Source organism: Peromyscus maniculatus, chromosome 18 (assembly GCF_049852395.1).
Source record: "Peromyscus maniculatus bairdii isolate BWxNUB_F1_BW_parent chromosome 18, HU_Pman_BW_mat_3.1, whole genome shotgun sequence".
NCBI classification, from domain to species: domain Eukaryota; kingdom Metazoa; phylum Chordata; class Mammalia; order Rodentia; family Cricetidae; genus Peromyscus; species Peromyscus maniculatus.
The window spans coordinates 41151420-41173792 of NC_134869.1; the positions used below are offsets into that span (position 1 = coordinate 41151420).

The 22373-nt window shown below is 42.9% G+C and overlaps 1 protein-coding gene across 4 annotated transcripts in view; it reads right to left on the minus strand.

Annotated features, from left to right (window-relative positions):
- The window catches only part of Rab3ip (RAB3A interacting protein), a 45500-nt gene that overhangs the window by 20543 nt on the left and 2584 nt on the right, over nucleotides 1–22373 (minus strand). For 2 of the 4 annotated variants that reach the window (XM_076553959.1, XM_076553960.1), the window contains exons 2-5: nucleotides 15211–15285; nucleotides 12649–12929; nucleotides 11033–11291; nucleotides 1943–2038 (exon numbers count right to left, since the gene is read on the minus strand). In XM_076553959.1, coding sequence (XP_076410074.1) covers nucleotides 1943–2038; nucleotides 11033–11291; nucleotides 12649–12899 — 606 coding nt within the window. In that variant the 5' untranslated portion in view covers nucleotides 12900–12929; nucleotides 15211–15285. Of the gene's footprint in view, nucleotides 1–1942; nucleotides 2039–11032; nucleotides 11292–12648; nucleotides 12930–15210; nucleotides 15286–22373 lie in introns of those variants that run through there. The other 2 variants (XM_076553961.1, XM_076553962.1) reach the window with 2 other exon arrangements.

Genomic DNA, 22373 nt, shown 5'->3' on the forward strand with positions numbered 1-22373 from the left:
TTTCCCTCTGTCTAGTAGAGGTCTTGGCTACTCCTTTTTTTCAAAAAAGCAACTCTTAGTTTTGTTGATATTTTCCTTTTTTGTCCTTGTTTGTATAACTACTGCATACACTCTGTTACTCACTTCCTCTTGCTAACCTGGGACTCGGTTTGTCCTTTTTCAAGTTCCTTGAGGTCTGGCATCAGGTCGGGTGTCTTCTTGTGGCTCTCTGTGGGCATTACTGTTATGCAGTTTTCCCGGCACTGCTTTTACTGCATCTCAGAAGCCTTTACTGCGCTATGTTCTCAGTGTTTGTCTCAAGAAGTTTCTCAAATTCCTTTTCAATTCCCTCTTTAACCCCACAGTTCAAAGTGTCTTAGTTTCCACATACTTGTGTATTTTGCTGTTTTATTGTTGATTTCTATTAGCTGTCACTGTGGCTGCAAAAGATTGTGGAAATCATTTGTCTTTTTAAATTTATAATTAATTTTTCAATGTAACATGAATTACTCTAGACAATATTTCATGTACACATGAGAAGAATGTGGATTCTTTTGTCATGTGGGAAGTTCTACGTATGTCCGTAGGTACATCTGGTCTAACACTATCCAAACGACTGCTTCTTTATTTGATTTTCTATCTAAACAATGTATCCATTAAATACAAGGGGTATTAGCATCTCCTACTATATATCTACATTGCTGTTTCTCCCTTCAGCTCCAATAGTATTTGCTTTGTACATCGAGGTGCTTTGCTGTTGGGTACATATTTAATTGTATCATCTAATCAAACTGATCTTTTGTCATTATGTAATGAACCTGTCTCTTAATGACAGTTTTGAAAGTGCAATTCAAATAAAACAACGCCTGTTCTCCTTACCAGTTGCACAGAAATCTTTCTCCACCCATTCACCTTCAGGCTGTGTGTATCTACATGTATATTTTGATTGGAGAATTTGGTTTGTTTACATTTAATGTAATTATTGTAAGGTACAGACTTACTCTCCCCATGTTGTCCATTTGTGTCCTCTCTTGTGTCTGTAGTTTCCTTGTTCCTCTTTTCTCTTGTTCTCTTCATTGTGGTTTGGTGGTATGAGCGTGTGTGTGTGTGTGTGTGTGTGTGTGTGTGTGTGTGTGTGTGTGTGGTGTGTGTGTGGTGGTATACTGATTCTTTTCTCTTTTGTGTATCTAATGTAATTTTTATTTTGATTATCAGAACTCAAACTAAAAAGTTCCCCATTATAACACTGATTTCAGCTGATTAATTTCAACTACATGCAGACACTTTAAGATCTGCCAACCCACCGTAAAGCCCCGGGACATGGCGACCTCCACAGTCATGAGCCAGTCCTTTACAAGAAGAGTCTGTCTCTCTGTCTCTGTCTCTCTCTGTCTCTGTCTCTCTCTGTCTCTGTCTCTCTCTGTCTCTGTCTCTCTCTGTCTCTGTCTCTCTCTCTCTGCCTGTCTCACACACAGATGCTCCACTGCATCTGTCTCTCTGTGCCAATGGCACTGTTATCAAGAGTCAAGTAGAGCTGGGTAGAAATCTTGGTCCTGAGGGCAAGCAGGAGATGAAGAGGTGTGCCACCTACTGGCCCTCAAATCACCCTGGACAATGACTACACCTCAAGGGTTTGCCATCATAAAAGAACATTAAAAGTTAAACAAAGTAGCCCCTAAATAACTGGTAACATTTAAAACTCCAGTCACTAACCTCTCCATTTACACACACATGTTTAAACCGCCAGGTACTGATAACCTATGGTATTCTATTTCCCTCTTTACACTATTTTAAATGAGGGACTACATTTCCTTATTATAATCACAGATCATGTTCTCTTTTTTGCTTAGAGGGATTATGAGCACACATGAAGCTAGCCACGTCCTTCTCCAGATTCCTTCACAATCTTCCGTCAACATGTGAAACTGAGATGTTGCTCTTGGCCCCATGGGAACAGACCAACCTCAAACAGACTAGCTGTGAGTTCTTCCAGCTCCTGCCCGAGTTGATCTCGCACTTTCGAGAGCCTCTCACATTCTTCATCTTTTAACTTCAATTCCTATGAGAAATTGATAATTTTGTTTTAGATCTCTTCAGTCTGATATGAGAGTGTAACGATGACATAATAGTTATTAAGCAAATAGTAAAATATTAACACCATCTCCTACATGTTCCTATTGAAAATGCCTAGTCCCTGCTAGATGAAAGAAAACTGGACAACTCTCCAGTAACAACTAATCCCAACATGTTACATTAGATCTCGTCCATGAAACATCCTGAGACTAAACACAACACATAAAAAACACGATTCCCCCTTCGGCTTTTCTCTGAACATGCTTATTTCTATAAAGCGTGTTCTTCTTTCAATTTTGTGTATCAATGCCAATAAAATTAGTTACTTTCTAAAGTTTATTTGGAGGAGACAGATGGCTCAGCCCATGAAATCCCTGCCACAAAAGCACAAGGACCCGAGTTTGGACCCAGAACCCATCCACGTGAAACAGCCAGGCACAGCGGTGCACATCTGTAATCCCAGCACCGAGGAGGCAGAAACCGACAGATCCTAGAGCTCCCTGGCCAGCCAGCCTGCAAACAGGTGAGTCCACACTCAGTGAGGGACAAACACGGGAGAGCACCTAAAGAAGACACCCTGGTGAGCCTCTCATGGCCACACTTTTGCACAAGCATGCACATCCACATGCATCACACACACACACACACTCACACACACACACAATATTATTGTATTTAAACATCAAAATACTCCATTTCATATGCTGAAGTCTCCCTAAACTAACCTTTCAAACACAGATTTTGAAACAACTGACACTCCTTCCGCGTCCCTCACAGTTCCGCTGATGACGTAATGACGAGTCTTGTGACGGTGAAGGCAGCTTAGGTTTTCAATCTCCCAAGGACACTTCCTGAAACCCAGACATCCTAAGCTTGTGAACCTGATGATAAATCCTCAACAGAACTTGGCAGAAGAAAATCCTTGCAAAGCTCAGGATATAAGAGAATGTGTCCTCACTGTGCAGGAGTAGGTGAAGTGAAGACTCAGACCCACAACTCATTACAAAGTCCTCAAAGGATGAGGACTCTCACTTTGGAGACAACTGGAAAAAAGCAGGAAGGTTCCCCAGGCCGCACCAGCAGGTGAATGCAATCAGCCACATGTTCCATCCTTAGGCATCGAGCTGCTAGGAAACTCTTAAGCGCTCACAGAGGGCAGGAGCAGTGAGTGAGAGGCCTCTCCCAGCACAGCCTCGCTCCGAGGGAAAAGCCTGTTCAGAAAACCATCAAAACTCTGCAGGCAGGCTGAGACAGGGCTCTGATCTAATAGTGGGGTGCTGAGAGGGTAAGACCCCCCAGACACACTGCCCTAGAGAAGACCTGGCTGGACAAGGTGTAACTCTCCAAGGAAGGCCACACTGGCTACCCTGCTCCTTGACCCACACCTCCAAATACTCCGCTAGAAACTCAAGTTATATGCACATGAGAAACAAAAATGGATGCGCGAAGTTACAGTTCAACAGAAACAAGACGTTCTGGAATGCTGCTGTACAGCAGGCTGACTCAAGTAACAATGTGCTGAGCATTTCAAAAACCGTAATAAAGGATTTCGAGAACTTTGTCAATAGAAAATTGTGAAGCGCTAGATAGGCTTAACACGATTTAAACATGACACAACATACATATGTATGAAACTTAATAGTGATACATTAATGTATATGATTTTTATGTTTTCTGTCTGTTAAAAACTTTTAAAAGCCAAGTTACCTATAAGGGAGAAAAAAATTAAATGTCTGAAACTTCAACAGCAGTATTTTATGCTACAAAACAACAAAGTAATATTTTTAAAGACTCTCTAGGCTATAAATTAGTGTTTTATATCCAGCAAAACTGTCTTTTTTTTTTTTTTTTTTTTTGGATTTTCGAGACAGGGTTTCTCTGTGTAGCTTTGCACCTTTCCTGGAACTCACTCCATAGTCCAGGCTGGCCTCGAACTCACAGAGATCCACCTGCCTCTGCCTCCCGAGTGCTGGGATTAAAGGCGTGCGCCACCACCGCCCGGCTCCAAACTGTCTTTCATAAGGTCACAAAGTAAAGCACCTGTAGAGTCTCGGGAAATGTCTGCCCTATGAACCTGCTGGAGTGGTGGGACAGAGTAAGTTTCGGTAGCTCAAACAAGGTAAAAACTGCTGAGGCTTTCTTTACTAAGAGCGAAAAGGAAACTGTCGAACCGTGACTTAGAATGAAGCCATGAAGGAGTAAGAATAACTGAGGGGATGACATGATGGGAGAGTGCGCGCCTAACAGGATGAGGCCCTGGGTTCGATCCCTGGGTGGGGGTGAGGACACGGACGGGTCACACACACAGGACGGGGAGGGGACAGAGGAAAGGATGAGTGGAAAGGGACAGAGAGAAAGAACGGTGAGCCACAGATAGGACTTGTAAAAGACCTATGTGCTGAAGACCTAGTATCCAAAATATGAAAGGAATTATTAACATTAATAGAAGAAAAACTTTAAAAATGAACACAACAGCAGACCAAGACATTGCACCAAAGAAGACACAGAGGTGACATGTTTATGAAAGAATGTTCTCAATGTTCTTTCTCATTGAGCAACTGCAAGTGAAAATAAACTGCCACTAGATAGCCATCAGAACGGCCAAAGCCCAGCCACTGAAGACACTGAACGCTGGTGAGGACATGGAGAACAAGAAACTCCATCCCTGCTGCTGGGGGAACAAAGCCCTGTAGTCCTTTTGAAAAATGACCTGACAGCTACTTACAAAACCAGACCCAGTCTTAACACACGACCCAGTAATCACACTCCTTGCCAGAGATCCAAAGAAGTTGCAGACTGAGGCCTCGCACAGATGTTCAGGACTTTACCTGTAATTTCCCAGACCTGGAAGCAGCCAAGGTATCCGTTACTGGACAAGTAACTGTGGTCAATCCACATAACGGATGAGCACTTGGGGGTAAAGGAAGTGAGCAATGCAACCATGGAGAGAGATGCAAGAAACGTAAATGCGTGCCGCTAAGTGAAAAGCCGACCGGAAGCTGCATTTCATCCCGCACAAGATGCAGATCTGCAGAGGTTTTGAAAGGACACAGGACCCGGGACAGTGCTAAGAACGCAATGCCCAGTGAAACTGTACATACTCCTGACCAACACAAAAGGAAACAGCAAGACTCCCAGTCAGCTCCCAGAAGACCGGAGCCACAGCGAGGCTGTCACTCAGAGGCAGAACCTACCAAAGCTGCATAAACTCCGCCCACTAGAGAACTCAGGAGCTTGTATCATTCACCTCCTCAGAGTTCGTCCTTGACTCACACTCTAAACAGGGTCGCTCCCCAGTCTGGTCCAAACCATCTGAACTTTCCCCACAAATGACTGGTGCCTACGTTTGTCCGTATGCTTCAAGGTCCGACTCAGACAATGAAAATGAGGAAAGATGTGGTGTCCGCCTGAATCCTTTTAACATTGGTGCTCTTCCTTATCAGTACTCTGTACTTTAACACGGTTATTCAATCCTCACCCCTTCAACAAATGCTAACTTTGCTAACTCAGGCGATCGTCTTGGTGCTGGAGACAGAATCTGAGAGCAAATTCATGGTTTTCCTCAAGTCACGGTCTGATGAGGATCGCAAAGCCTCTCGGCAGACTCACAAGGAAATCTGTAAGTGATGACGGGCGTGTGTCAGGACAGCAGGGGTCTGGAGCAGATGATGACGTGGAGGGTGGAGGCCACAGGAAAGGCAGGGTATTGACCTGTCTCAGGCAGCAGATAGGAGGGCAAAGTAAGAAATAGGACTTTGATAAGAGAATGGGGGTCTCTGAAGGATTCTAACCAAGGTCAAATTAAGAAAGCAACCATCATATTTGCCACTCAGGATCTATCACTTGTACAGTTTGGCTAAGTTTAAAAGCAAACAAACAAAAAAACCCCACTGGAGGAACAGATGACCGTAATGATGGTAATATTTCAGGCCAGTGGTACAGACTGAGAGTGTAACCCGGGGAAGTGACCCGGGAGCTGCACAGAGAACAAGCTTATGTCAGCACTTACGACTTCGTCTTCACTGTATCCCCAGAAGCGGTCTCGCTATGTCCCCCAAGCTGGCCCGACTCGAACTCAAGCAATCCTTCTGCAACCCTGCATCCTCCCGAAGCAGCTGGGGCTGACCACGCATGGCAGCGCGGTCAGTGAAGACCTCCTCTGCCCCACCTCGGGGCTGGAGACTGAACCACCCAGCACTGCGCACACGATGCAACCTCTCTACCACTCAGCTATAGATCTAGTTAGGCTTCTCCATATGATAAACATTATATCCATATAGAAAGAAAAATGCTGTCAATGAAACAATGATACAGTGTTTCTCTTCTTAGGGGGTTGTCATTCTGAGAATTCCTTTAGGCTGACAGAACAGAGTTTTACTGTTACTCTGTGTTTCCATTTCAATACCTCACTACAGTGAGATACTTTTGAAGGTATTTAATTTAATAATTATGATCAACAATAAAGCATCCAACTAAATCAAATTAGCATGATCAGCTCTGATCAAGTTCATGCCTAGGTAGGCAATCGCAATGTCCTTATTACTAACTGGTAACAATTTTAAGTCATGTTATAAGGGGGAAAAAAAGACAGCTCAGAGTCAATGAGGCAGAGCTACATCTTTTCTGTCCAACTACTAGACGTTTTTCTTAATTTAATTTGGTTTATTTTTTTGAAACAGGGCCTCATTCTAACTCAGGCTGGCCTGGAATTCAGTATGTAGTCAAGCATATAGTGACTCACAAATTCACAGCAATCCTCCTGCCTCAGTCTTCTGGGTGCTAAGATTATAGACATACATCATCAAACTGCCAGAGTAAACTCTGAAAACACAGAGTCATGTCTAGTTTATTCTTGCACACTACACAGTCAAGAAATATTTGTTAATGAAAGATCCTGGTAAATGTTGATCTTTCTTTGGCTACAATTATTATAGTAGGTCATACTAAATAAATGAGGCATGTATTCTTGAGCAACTCCCTCTGGCTGCAAGCTTTATAGTCGAGTTTATTTTCTAAGCCATTTCATTCTTTTTTCAGGAACAATAAAACCTGAAGGCTACCCCTCACACCAGAAGAGTGTGAATGTAACAATTAACAGGGAAGTTAGTAGGAAATGCCTATTTCTAAGCTTCAATACAAAAAATCCTGTTTCAGCCACTCTGGGGTGAGGTATGAAAATCCACATTTCAATAAGGACATACGAAAGCCCTAATTTTACCCAAGCTGATCTTCAGCAACACTGGGAAAGGAAGGGCAGATAACCAAAGAATCACACAAGGATCTCCAGCATCCTACACCTACCTCCCCATCGGTCCCATAAATGGTTCCCCTATTCCAACACTAGGGGTCTCCTGCTGAAAAGTGATTTTTCAGGCCAGGACAGAAGAACACAGACCCCTAATTACTTCACAGGAAAACAGTGCCTAGCTACTAGGAAGCCCTCTCCAGAGAATTTCATACATAAAAGATGAAACTCTGCAAGGCTAAGTTTCTAATACACTGTGCTGCTTTTAAGTACTAGCAATAACCCTATCGAAAATATTGTCCATACATGCCTAGTCACACAACAGTATGCCTGTATGTACATATACATAATCCATGGAATCGACAAACTACAGCAAGAATACATCACATACATCAGATACGATCATGAACAAAATGCATAATCTTCCTCGGGAAGCTCAAAATAATGGAAGTGTGTGTGTGTGGAAATGTAGATTCAGGAAGGGGTTACAAAGTGCATAGATAAACCATACAACTTCCAGTTCTAATCCAGAGAAGGTAACAGGGTGCAACTTACCACCCATCTGATACAACTGAAAAACTACAAAAACAACGTTCATGCCATCGGGCACCAAAAGACTCTGATCATCCAGAAGTGGGAAACAAAGCGAGCCCTGGGTCATGTGAGCAGATGAGGTATTAGGACGTTTAAAACGTATGTTCAAGAAGTAGAAGTAAGGGCTAGCATGCTACACAACAAAAGCAAACTCTTGAAAGTTTCAAACTTTGGACATGAAAACTACCAAGTCTGAAATAGGATGGGTACTGCAGAAGGAATGAGAAACCATCCACCATGAAACACAAACGAAGGGAAAAGACAAAAAAGAAGAAGAAAAAAGAGTAGACTAGAACCCCACACTCTAACATACATATAATAGAAGATGAAGAGAGGAGACGTAAGAATGGGAAGGATTTTTGAAACTGAAGCCAAAATGTCCAAAATTTTATGAAAACCAAAAATCTACAAGAGTACACCACACTCCAAGTGTACATGATATGTGCACCTACGTACGTACGTACACACACACACACACACACACACACACACACACACACACACACACACCACAGCTATGAAGAAAACTATACTACCCAGGGAAATCAGAAAACTGCTTACAGAAGATTCACAGCAGCAAGAAAGCAAAGACATGGCACACAGAGCAACTTCCTGTGAATTTGTCGCTGTGAGAGCCAATGTGTGCTGGGGGACAGCAAAGCACCATTTTTGAATACTAAGAGGAAGAATTCATACATCAGCCTCCAAGTCTGCACCAATGAAATAAAAAACTAAAGTAGAAAGGGACCTCACATCATAAGCAAACAGGAAACATGTTAAAGGTGCCCCTTAAACAGAAAGAAAAAGCCAGCTGGAAATCTAGACACACATGAAACAAAAGAGCAGCACTAGAAACAGTAGCTATGTAGAGAAAACCAAAGATTCTTACTCATTATTTACATTCCTTCAAAATAATCAAATGTTTAACACAAAATAAAAATGCATGATGAGATTTAAAATATATGAAGTATATGATAATCACTGAACAGAGCTGGAACTGAAAAAGAAAGAGTTCTGCCAGGCAGCGGTGGTGCACACCTTTAATCCCAGCCGTCGGGAGGCAGAGGCAGGTGGATCTCTGGGAGTTCGAGGCCAGCTTGGGCTACAGAGCGAGATCCAGGACAGGCACCAAAACTACACCGAGAAACCCTGTCTCAAACCCCCGCCCCCCCCAAAAAAAAGAAAGAAAAAGAAAACAGAGTTCTAAGATCTTATACTGTACATAGGTAGTATGCCACAAGAAAGAAGATAGTGACAAATTAAGAGTGTACTATAAACTATAAACCAGGTTAACGCCACAGTTAGCCAGGAAGCCAAAGAAAGTAAATTACCCAAACTAATGAATTAATACTAGAGGAGGAATAAGATAGGAGATCAAAGAGAACAAGAGAAAACAAATAGTAAGACAACAGACTTAGCCAATTTCATTAATATTGCACTAAGTATAAACGGCCTAAACACACCAGTTACAGGGCACATATTAGTAGAAAGGATAAAATTCAAGACTTACTTTGAACAGGAAGGTACAAATAAATTAAAGGATGGAAACAAGGCAGACAAGAATCACCAGAATAAGAAATGGCCAATGACGTAATTTTGATTCATAAGTTACCAGAATTTAGAAAGTATTTTCATATTCAAGTCCTCCTCAAGACTTGAGTCCTAAGCTAACATTACAACGATATTATACTCATCCTAAGACAATTCAGTATGTACATGGTCACACATCATAATCCTTTCAGTTACCTCAACACAGCTCTAAATACTACAAACTGAAGATTTCAAAAGAGATTCCCAGTGTAGCTATGAACACACAAAATATAAATAAATGGGGGGAAAATGAGAAGGCCGTGGTGGATAGATGGTGGAATACATGCCCAGACAATGTCATGGCATGAAAGAAATAAGTGTTTGACGTATTTTTCTCAGTTTTTAAAATACAAATTGGTATTTGACCACAGCTGTCAAATTTATGTACATAGTATTTTTCTTATCATCCCTAAATTGTACTTTTGCTCTCTGTGGGATCAGGAGTAATACCTGTTTTACTCTTAATATTGATAATCTATACCTTTTTTTAAACTTTTCTTTGCCAGAGGTTTGTCAGTTTTATCGATGTTTTAAAGAATCCGTATTTTATTTGTTTTCTATTTCTCTTGTTAATTTCACTGAATTCTGCTCTCACTCTTTACCATTCCCATTCTGCTACTCACTGGGTTTGACCTGACTTTTGTTTTTAGGCTGATGAAGTAAGATTGTTCATTTATGACTTCTCCTGGGCTAGAGAGATGGCTGAACAGTTAAGAATGCTTGCTGTACCATCATGAAGACTAGAGTTCAGATCCCCAGCATCCATGAGACAAGTCTAGCCCATAACCGCAGCTCCAGGGGAGTCAGAAAGATCACTGATGCTTGCTATCTTCTAGCCTAATCTAGAAAAAGGGTTCAAGGAGAGACTCTGCCTCAAAGGAATAGGCAGAGAACGATAGAGGAAAACACCCCATGCCTGTGACCTCTGCGCGTGCGCGCACACACAGGCAGATGTACCATCCCCTACACACACATACACACACACACACACACACACACACACACACACACACACACATTTCCCATTTCCTAATGCTATGCAGTTCTCTCTGCAATTCAATTTCAGTCTGGGGATGGGGGGTAGGATAAGGGCTGGCCATAAATTTAAAGACAAATGGAAAAATATATCAAGGAAAGAAAGTTCTCCGATGTAAAATACAGACAATATTCACAATCAGCAGAAAAGAGGTGACATTACTAAAACATTCCTCCAAGTGAAAAGAACTAGCCTGGAGGGCTTCGGTGAGGGACTCCCAAGCCAACCACGTAAGGCGACAGACAGTTCTTGTGGGATACAATCGGTAAGACTGTGTAAGGACTAAAGCTAGACAGACAGCAGTCGGGACAGAGCTTCGGAATCCCATTCCTCCGGTTCCTATTCCTAGGCAGAGCTTCTTTATCACTCAAGCAATTTCACACACTACGGATGCGGTCCAATGAGGCTGAGTCCACGTGAAGGGGAAGAGCAAAACTGTGAGGCTGTGTTTACGAGCTGCCATCCCAAGTCATCACTGGAACAGAATACACAGAAGGACAACAGGGTTTCCTTACCCTCTGGGCTTTCGCCAGTTCTTCTTTTAACCTTTCGTAGCCCTTTTCTCTAACTTCCAGAACAGATGGGCTTCGTAAACGCGACAGGCTATCCGTACTCAGCCCAAAGATATCATCGCTGCCGGCGGGAGCCTCTGTGACGGTGGCGCCCTGCAAAAACTCCCGCTCGGCATTACAGCTGTCCTTCCTTGAAGTTAACTTGATGAGTCCCACTGCCACTCCAGAGGGGACAGACGAGGCCGGGTCCGGAACATGGACGCTGCAAGGAGAGACAGCTCAGAGGGGATGCCATAAAAGTTCCCATGAAGAACCAGCCCATCTCCATTTAACTAACGGCAGCTCCTCCTACCAGCCACACGTCAAGCGCTCAACAGCCGCATGTGGCTAACGGCTATCATTCATATCGTGCACAACATAAGAAATATTCTCATCACCACAGAAAGGGCTACTTCTCGGGAACAGGGGTCATGAATTGCAGTTGAAGGCTAAATCAAGTCTCCACTGTTTTCCGAAGGCCCACAAGCCAGGAATGGATCACAAGGAATCAGTAACACTGTATGACCTGTGTTACTTGTATGAAATTTCTGTGGCCACAGGTTTTATTGGACAGTCATTTATTTACAGACTGCCTATGGCTGCTTTTACACTGTTAAAAACAACTTAGGAACTGGTACAAGACCTGCATGGCCTGGGGCTGGAGAGAAGGCTCAGTGGTTAAGAGCACTTGCTGTTCTTAGAGGACACAGATTTGAATCTCAGCACTGACGGCTAACAGGTCTGTAACTCAGTTCCAGGGGATCTGACACCCTCTTCTGGCCTCCTCAGGTACTACACATATGAGGTACACAGATATACATGCAAGCCAAACATCCATATAAAAAAAAAAAAAGTATATAAAATCTTAAAAAAAGAAAACTATATGGCCTGCTAAACCTAAAATATTTTTTGGTTTGGACACCTGTGTAAGTTTGCCAATTCCTGGTCTAAGGATTAAAATATATCACTCTACATGGGCATACTTATTCAAATTTTCTAAAAAAGGATAATTTAAGACAATCAAGCAAACTTTTAAAAATAACAATAATCCAAAATAATTGTGCTGGTGATCTCGTACCTAATGTTAGGCATCTTCATGCTGGTGATCTCATACCTGACATTAGATATCCTCGTGCTGGTGATCTCATACCTGATATTGTATCTGCCTGCTGATGATCTTATATCTGACATTGGGTATCTGTGTGACGGTGATCTCATACCTGATGTTAGGTATCTGTGTGACAATGATTGCATACCTGATGTAAGGTGTCTGTGTAACGGTGACCTCATACCTGACATTGGGTATCTGCATGACAGTAACATCATACCAGACATTGGGTGTCTGCATGACAGTGACCTCATACCAGACATTGGGTGTCTGCATGACAATGACCTCATACCTGACATTGGGTATCTGTGTGACAGTGATCTCATACCAGACATTGGGTATCTGTGTGACAGTGACCTCATACCTGACATTGGGTATCTGTGTGACAGTGATCTCATACCAGACATTGGGTGTCTGCATGACAGTGACCTCATACCTGACATTGGGTATCTGTGTGACACTGATCTCATACCTGATGTTAGGTATCTCCGAACAGTTTAAACGCCTAGGAGATGAGTACACAGGTTGTGTGGGAAGATCAGAAAGATCTAAGGCGTTAGCCTGGAGAGGAGCAGAGCATAAAGACGAAGGGTGTGGCCGATAGATGACGCTCGGGGAGGTCGTCTGCTCTAGGGTTCCTGGGTCACACACACCAAGAAGGTCCGGAGAGGTAGGTGAAGCAAGGTTCACTTCATGGAAGCCTTCCAAGGGGTCATCAGCCATAGCAAAGGCCTCATCCTAAGACCGTCTACGCTAAAGCCAAAAGAGTACAAATGTTTTTAGGGACTTAGTTCAAAACTAAATCAAAATACATGAGCTGTAAAATAATCCATATAAAGCATAAGCTTACAGTATGTAAGTGCACATGTCTACAGTGAGCACAGAAGACAACCCCTTCAAGCACTCAGAAGACTGTGCTCCTGTGAAACATTCATTCATAGCCATTAATAACAAGTATGCAAAAAAAATACTTTCTACAGTATTATTCAAAGATTTTACAAAGTTTATGCAAAAAAGACGTCTCCCTCAAGCTGTTCTCTTAAATGTAAAACATTTAAAAATTATTTTAAAAAAATCTTGTGAACTGTTCATTGATTTTTTTTTTTTTTTTTTTAATCTACAGGGAAAAGGGCTGGAGAGATGGCTCAGAGGTTAAGAGCACTGGCTGCTCTTCCAGAGGACCTGAGTTCAATTCCCAGCAACCACATGGTGGCTCACAACCATTTGTAATGAGATCTGGTGCCCTCTTCTGGCATGCGTACAGAATACTGTATAAATAATAAATAAATAAATTTTAAAAAAAATCTACAGGGAAAAGTCCCAAAAACTAAAGCTTCAAAAGCCCTGAACCCACTCCTTTCCAGTCTGGTCCTTCCTCCAGAAGCATGGGGACTATCGTGAGCTTCTCAGAACCTCCCCAGACCTTCAAGTCAAGCAGCAGATGGACACGTCACCTCTTCCACAAAACACAGAAATACTCATTCACTTGCTAAACTGAAAACCTTAGTTCTCACATATCACCAATAAAAAAAAAACCTTAAAAAATATCCAGCAGAGAATAAAAAGGCTGTGGAAAGTAGACACAATATTAACATTCTCCAAAATTACAGATTACTATGTGACCACTTATGAACAACCAAAATTTTATCAAATAAATCTATAAATGCCCAACTTCAAACTAAGTAAATTTACTAATAACCAATTTGTTAAGAGCAAATGGTAGCTTCGGTCCTCAAAGTTCAACTACTTTAACTCAAAATACTTACCGTACCAAATGAAAGCTCGGACAGTACTTTCTAATTTCCTTTTTTCATCTAAAAGAACCATTTTCATTTTTTACATAATTCACACATATGCAAGCCAGGGAAAGTCAATGCTAGCCGAAAGCATACATTTCATTTTCATATAGTTTACTAATTAAGCCATGCTAAGGTAGAGAAAACAAACAACTCTGAGATGTGTTTACACTAAACTGACATTCAGGAAACTTGGGCGATCTCATTATGCACAGAATCGTTAAGCTCACTCACCGGTCGCCTCTTCGCCCTCTCCCGCTCTTGCTGATGCTTTGCTTTTCCCAACCAGCGCCCTCCATCCCCGGGTGCCTATTCTACCTGTGCAAGTCTTATGCGGGTGGCCACAGCTGCCGTATGCCCAGCACTACAGCAACCACGCCACGTCCACAGAACAGCTTCTGGGGGCGTCCCTCCATCCTCTGGCTCTTACAACCCTCCCACCCCTCTTGGGGATGTTCCCTGGGCCAGGCAGGGGCATCACTTAGGGCTGAGTACTCAGCAGTCACTTATCCTGAGCACCCTGGCCACTTCGGATTCTCTGCGTTAACTATCGCCCTCTGCAAAAAGAAGTTACTCTGACCCGAGCGGGGCGCACACTAGCCTACAATAATAACGCAAATATCTAGAAGGCACTTAGGCTGCTGCGTGTCCAGTGCCAGTAAAACACCAGGAGCACGTTCTGTGCCACAGCCTGTGACGTCTCCAGCTATAGGTCTACGACCAGGTTCACAATGTCAATCATGGAGCAGTTCTCAAAGCGAATCAGGAAGCGACTGGTTAATCCCGCCACATTCCTGTCACTACTGCACAGTGGGCATGTCTCGCTTTGCAAGTCAGGATTGCAGCATGCAGGATCCAACGCTGGATTAGACCACTGACAACTTTTCTACCCCGGGAGACTTCACAGAACCTTCTGGTACTATGAAGACTCACTAGGCAGCAGGAGGAAGCACCCAGCTCAGTGCCAGCCTGCTGAGTGCCAGTCTTACATCCAGTTCATGGTATCTCCTTCAGCAAAGGGTTCTTACCATCTAGGTCTGGGGTTAGCCAGAGGCAACGGCAGGAGCCTGTATTCAAAGTGACATTTTATCCGTAACTACGACCCTTCCTTTTACTCCACGTATATCTAATCCAACATTGTGTACCTTAAAGGCTCACTGAATTACAGAGTACAAGAGCATCTTAATTTCTAGAAATGGAAAATGAGACAAATCTTCTGGAAGAAAATGTGGCAATACCTAGCAAAGTGACAGGTTCGTGCAGCATATGACCCAGCATGCTCTTAGGGATTCAGGCCAGGATACACAGGCAAACTGGAAAAACAAAAAAAGATAAGTGCATCATTTGTAACAGCAGAGGACTGGCTGTGTAAGGGGAGGCAGAGCCTCGTAATGAAGTGTTACTTGTGTATGTAAAAGATGAACAGTATCAACACACACTGCTGTGAACGACCTTGAGGATATACCGGTAAATTCAAGAACAGGGAAAACAGCTGTGTATAATACACTACTTTTTAAAATGTTCACCCCAGCGCACGTGTGGAGGACAGGAGACAGTTATGTCCTTCCACAGGCCATGGAGGCCTAGAATCACACACAAGTTGGTCACGTTTGTTCACCGGCCCATAAGCTACTTCTGAATCTAGGAAAGGAGAGTAAAAGCATGAATGTGTTTATCTGCGTATGGAATATATGTAATTGCACAGACATACATGCTGATTTTAGAACTGGAAGGTTATATTAAAAACAGAACCAAAAAAAATTGTCTATAGAGGGAGGGGGAACCACGCATGAAGGCCAAACTTCTCTCACTGTGTCATTGCAAGTTTGATTTTAACTTGAAAACATATGAATATTAATTTTTTAAATCTTTGAAAGTAAAAACATCTAACAGAGATGGTAGTTTAACCACATACAAAAAAGGTACTTCATATAACTTTAAAACAATAATGTAAAGTAGATCCTAACAATGTTTTCTAAGGACAAATACAATAGAAATATCATAAACTATGGACAAATACAGTAGAAATATCATAAACTATTTCCAGTGATCATATTAGCAGCAATATTGATGTTTTTATTCTGAAACTATTATGCATATAAAATCAAGTAAGTTATCTTAATGTCATTTGTGACCAAGATGCTTTTAGATATGACAAAAGTTTAATACAAATACAAAATCAAAAAAGCTAAATCTTAAGAGTCTTTAAATCAAAAATACCACTTTTTCCCTCTTATGGTAAGACCCACTAGTCAGTTTAGGAACTACTATGTGACTCACTGAAGACCCTGAAGCCCTCTGTTAGTGTGTTCGTGGCAACTGTGATCCTTCTCTAGACCCATTGAACTTATATGAAGTTGATTCTTTTAAAAATACTTTCCTCACGATCTAAGCCAGCTGTATGATATACCAGAATGTAAGGGTGAATTCATTTTTCCTTTTATTTACCAGTTTTACAAATAATGAATTGATCCCAAGTGTCTTCTGTGACAGTGTGTGCTAAATGCCACAGAAGACACGAAAGTCAGGGGCTAGGAAATGGCTGGGAGCAAAGAGCTGCATGCCCGGAATCCATGTAAGAAGTAGGATGTACTGGCATGTGCTTGTAACCCCAATATTGGGGGGGGGGGGGACTAGAGGACTCTGGGGCTCTCCTTAGGCAGCCAGGCTAGCCTACAGGACAAGCCCCAGATTAATGACGCCCCATCTCAAAAGACAAGGTGGACGGTGCCTGAGAAACATCCGAGATTGACTTCTGGCCTCTATAAATACACACATGTGTACCGACAGACAGACAGATACACACACACACACACACACACACACACACACACACACACACACACACACACAATCACAATACAGGAGAAACAAAGAGAGCAAAGGCAAAGAAATGCAGAAATAACAAGTGAAAACCCCCACCATGAAAAAACATGAGACAAAGTTCTCGGTAGGGTGTTCAGGTGTCCAAAGGTATGGCCTCAAAACACTCACAAATAAATACCAACAGCTAAAATGTAAGACACAAAGCAGCAGAGCGGATTGGGCCTGATTCTGCTGAATTACCAGGACAATCTGTGCATACAGTTCTCACACCTGGAATCTGTACCCTGATTTCTACCTTAAGGGCTGATACTGAGAAGCAGGTTAGCACACAGCAGCAACCCTGAGGTGTGTCTGCCTACAATGTTGCTGTTTTGATGATACACTTCCAACATGGTTTAAAGTCAAATCCCCTAAGATTAATTTAGTCTCCAGGGACAGAGGGGACCTCGGGCTCTTGCAGAGGCCTTGGGTCTGGTTTCCAGCACCCACATGGTTCTTACAACTATCCATAACTCCTGACGGGAGACCTGGTGCCCCTTGGGGCCTCTGGGGGCACTGCATGCATGTGGCTCACACACCTGCATGCAAAGACCACAGGTGATTTCCAATCCACGAAAAACTGATCAGAACAATGTGCTTCTGGGTGTTAATGTACACTTGGTGTTACTGTTTGGAATTCAGCATTCTCACAACAGAAACAATGGCCAACCTCTACTGAAAGTTAACCTTCACATGGGGATTTAAGAAACTCCCAAGTATTAACTGATTAGATGATGCCCAGCAAAAGCCAAACAACTTCTTACAAAAATGACATTTTTCTATGTAAAATCCATGCTTGAAATGAAAACTAAAGGATCCCTAAGTCAGCTCAAATTATCAGGATGAGTTATTGGTAAAGTGTTTTCCATGAAGTATCTTAGAAGTTGGGTATGGTAATACACACCTGTCATCCCAGCATCCAGCTAAAGCTGGAGCATCTCCAGTTTGAGGCCAGCCTGAGCTACATAAGGAAACCCAGTCTCAAAAAAAATATATATATATATAAATAAATTATCTGAGGACATGAATAAAATGCATATAAATAATTTAAATGACAGCTACGAACCTGATACATATTAATAGTCTAAGTGAACAAAAACAACAACAACAAAAAATCTTCCCACTGTGTATTCCCAATTTGACTTCCCTTGACAAGTGAGAAGCAGAAAAAGAACCACATTCCCAAACCAACTTGATATATCTGAAAATTAATTTGATTCTCTATTTATAAAAAGTGTGGAAAACTACAGTGTAGAAATAAACAAAGATTATATGGTATCAAAGTAGAAACACTCGTGCCTGAACAGGAAAGCTAAGGATCTCACTTTCCAAACATTTCTTAAAATTGTTATTACTGTATATGAGTGTCTGTAAGCATGAGAATGTCACAGAGCCCATGAGGGTCAGAAGTCAACCTGCAAGTGTGTGGCCAATCCAATCTATATAAGGTCCAGGCTGACCCAGGCTATATGGTGAGACCCTGCCTCAAAACACCAAAAAAGATTATAAGTACTATTTCCTTCTTTCAATTTATTCTTTACAGACTACTAAGCGGTGCATGAAGGGCTGGGAGCACAGGCTATATGTGCCCCCAACTTTTTTGTCTTCTCTTTTTTTAAACAGGGTCTCACTAGGTAGCCCTGGCTGATCTAGAACTTTCTATGTAGACCAGGCTGGCCCCAAACTCAGTTCACCTGCTTCTTGAGTGCTGGAATTAAAGGAATGTGCCACCACCCCTGGCCAGATTTTTTTGTTGTTGGTTTTTTGAGACAGGGTTTCTCTGTGTAGCTTTGCGCCTTTCCTAGAACTCACTTGGTAGCCCAGGCTGGCCTCGAACTCACAGAGATCTGCCTGGTCTGCCTCCCAAGTGCTGGGATTAAAGGCGTGCGCCACCACCGCCCCCCCCCCTTTTTTTTTTTTTAATTCTCAGATGACTTTCAAATTTAGCGTGAATTTTTGAAGAATGGCTCCTGACATTAAACATCAGATTGCTACTTCAATAGTATATCGTGAATTGAAGTGTTACAAATTCCACGTATTAGTTCACTTCCTTAAACACCTCCGTCGACTTCCAGTACATACAACAGAAGGCCAGCTTCAGCTCTCCGGGGCACACCCTGTGCCGACATCTAAGAACACAGCAGTGGACAGACTAATCAATGACAGGTGGCCCATCGGAGCCGGGGATGAGCCTGCAGGCACAGGGAATGAATGAAGCAGAGTAAATTATAACGTACATCTTAAATGCTAAGCAGGCGTCCACGAGAGTGACAAGGCAGGGAATAAGACGGGACGCTCAGGGAATAAGGGTCCGACACTAAGGAAACTAGCGAAGGAAAGACTGACAGAAAATCAAGCGGGGGAGGCAGCTGAGGGACACACCATTAAACGCTTCATTTAACAGGAAAATGGTGCTTGGCGTTTATCCTGAAGAGCCAGACCTTCATCTTGGGAAGTGCGGCCAAACTAGAATGCAATCATTAGAAAAGAGGACTCCAAGGCGGTACTGGTTTTAACTGGAGGCAATTGGGTGAACGGTTACCACAAAGGGCTACATAAATTATAAAGGTCAGACCAACGCCCAGGTGACACCCCGGGGAGACCTAGGGCAGGAGTTAGTTTTATTTTCATCTGCATATACACACGACCTAGCTGAGCATCACAGCATCCCTTTAAAATGGTCCCAATCCTCATTTCACAGAAACAGACTCCGAGACGGCAATTAGTCGAGGTCAAAGAGCCCACAAATAAGATGCAAGTCCTGATGTGTCTCATCCTACCACCTGACTCCACTAAAGACGTAATTAAGACCAAACTGACCGGAAGACAGGCGCAGCAGACAGAGCCAGAAAGACAAGGGCTTCTCAGGCCAATCTCACCACATCAACCCTAAGAGGTGATGAACATCCACACGGGAAAATACTAACATCTGAACTCTTCCTACTCTGTAGTTCCTTCCACACAGCCTTGAAACCAACACCGGTGACCACTCTGTGCCCTTCCTATTCTTGCCCTCTGGTTGGCTGCAATCATGTCCTCGTTATTCAGTACTTGGAGATTTTTTAAAAACTTGTTAAAGTCTTTTAGAGAGCTCTGTGTGTGTGTGTATGTATGTGTGTAGGGGTGTGGGTGTTGAGGTGTGTGTGTGTGTGTGTGTGTGTGTGTGTGTGTGTGTGTGTGTGTGTGTTCCTGTCCCTGTGCATGTGGGGACCAGAGGACAATAGCTCTGGGGGTATCACTCAGGTACCATTCACCCCTGCTCTGCACAAATGTCTCTCGCTGACCTGGAGCTCATCAATTATGCTAGGCCAGCTGGCTGGCGAGCTCCAGAGGTCTGCCTATTATTTCAGACACTGGAATCCCCAGTGCAGCCACCAGACTAGACCTGTGGTGGTTTGAATGAGGAATGTCCCCCATAGGCTCTCGTATACAAAACTTGGTTCTCTGATGTTTGGGGGACATGGTGCTTCATTGGGATAAGATTTGGGAGCACAGAGCCTAATCCTACTTCCTGCATATTGTCTCTGCTTCATGTCTGCTGTTAAAACTGGGCTCTCTCAGCTTCCTGCTCCGGCTGCCTGCTGCCATGCTGTCCCGGCCAACATGGATTCCTAACCTGCTGGGACTATAATCCAAAATACACTCTCCCATAAGCTGCTTTGGTCACGCTGTTTTATCACAGCAACGGAGCAGTAACTAATACACAGCATTTCACACGGGTTCTGGACATCAAACTCGGGCAAGCGCTGACTGACTGAGTCTTCGCCCCAACTCTCCGCACAGGACTTTGAAAAGCATAACACGTAAATGAAAACAAACAGTAGCTTGCTTTTACTAAAGTCGCTGTACTCCTGTGTCTTATTCAGTTGCGAAAAATGTTTTGAATTTTTAAAAATGTGTGGTTAACATCCACCAAATAGGTTAGGCACAGAAAAAAATTAAGATTTCCACTTTTCAGTTAGTGTAGAAACTTAAAACATTGGTCTTTTTAACAGCTCTCTCACAAGCTTCAAGCACTCTGCTAACTTCCATCTTGGTCTGCGGCTACTGAACTCTGAACCATGCTGCCAATATCCAGATGTCAGTCTATGTACAACTCTATACAACTAAAGTGTATGTAACTACCTCTTTCTGCTGTAAGGTGAAAGAGAAAGCAGAAGGAAAAGACATCGTAATCTAACCTGCCAAGAGCACCCCTTCCTTCCTTAGCGCCCCCCCTCATTCTGAACACTTCAATGTCTACTGTGAGCACAATTCCAATGGCTTACCCAGTACAATCCCTCCTGAGTATCAAGCCCAAGGCTAAAGCTCTAAAGTGGGGTAAGATAAAGACAGCTGTCCAGGAGTTCACAGAACCGCCTCCTCAAGCGTGCATCCAGTTCGCGAGAAAAGTACAAACGCAGCGCAAATATCAAAATGAATAAATATCAAAATAGAAATTCGTACTCGACATTATAGAAGTGAGTGGGTCCAGTGAAAGTACTTTTTCACCAGTATGTAGTGAGCGATGGTTACAGCAGAGACATATCCAACACGGAAGTGTGGGGGTGGGGATGGGTGTTGACTGAGGACAGAATTACAGCAGAGGAGAAACTAGCTAACAGAGTTTCCCAAAACCCTGACCTTTGACTTTGAGGGGATCAAGTAGATACAGTAGCAAAATTGATTGTCCTGCTGTTTAAACAGAATTATATACTGGCTGAAAGTTGAGAGTTACAATGTATCTTCAGGAACATATTCTTAGAACTTTCTATCATTACCTTAACACACACCTACCTACTTCCACCCCAGCACCCAACACTGTAACTTTCTGTTTTGATACTCAACAAAATGTATACCTACATTTTCACATCTATGTATGCATACACATCCTTCTCAATGGCTGTTGTTGGGAGCTGTTGCTTTTATTGCATTCCTGGGGACTGAACTCAGTCTCACACAGGCTAAGCAAGCCCCTCTATCACGAAGCTACACCCCAGCTTCCTCTCAGTTTTGAGGAACATATTATATAATATATAGGAACATCACACGCATCAGCATCACCTTAGACTCCTTACAGACTCCTTTACCCGCCCCCTCCCTTGCCCCACTGACTTGCAAAGCAGAAACCCAATGACTATTTTATTAAAAACCTCTGGTGACATGAGAATTGCATATTACACTCATATAACTATCTCGTAAAAGCTAAATTAAAAACAATTTTTCAGCATTACGACCTACACATGAAGTGGCGGAGCCGTAATTAAGAACAGGCAATCCTTCAGGCATGAACTGACTCAGAGGAAGCGCTACCTAGACAAGAGGAGGCAAGGGGTGTAGCAATGGTCCCGAGCCCTGCTCCTGAAGCTGCCTGCCTACTTCTCATCTACCCGTCACTTAATTAGCCATATGATCCCAGCGAAGCCACACAACCGCTCACGTCTCAATTTTCTCAACTAGAAAAGGCAAGGGGGTGTACAGGACCTAGCTCCTGGCTGGTGAGAAAATGAGCTGGCGTGAGCTTGATCGGGGCTTGGCACTCAAGAACCATGGACTT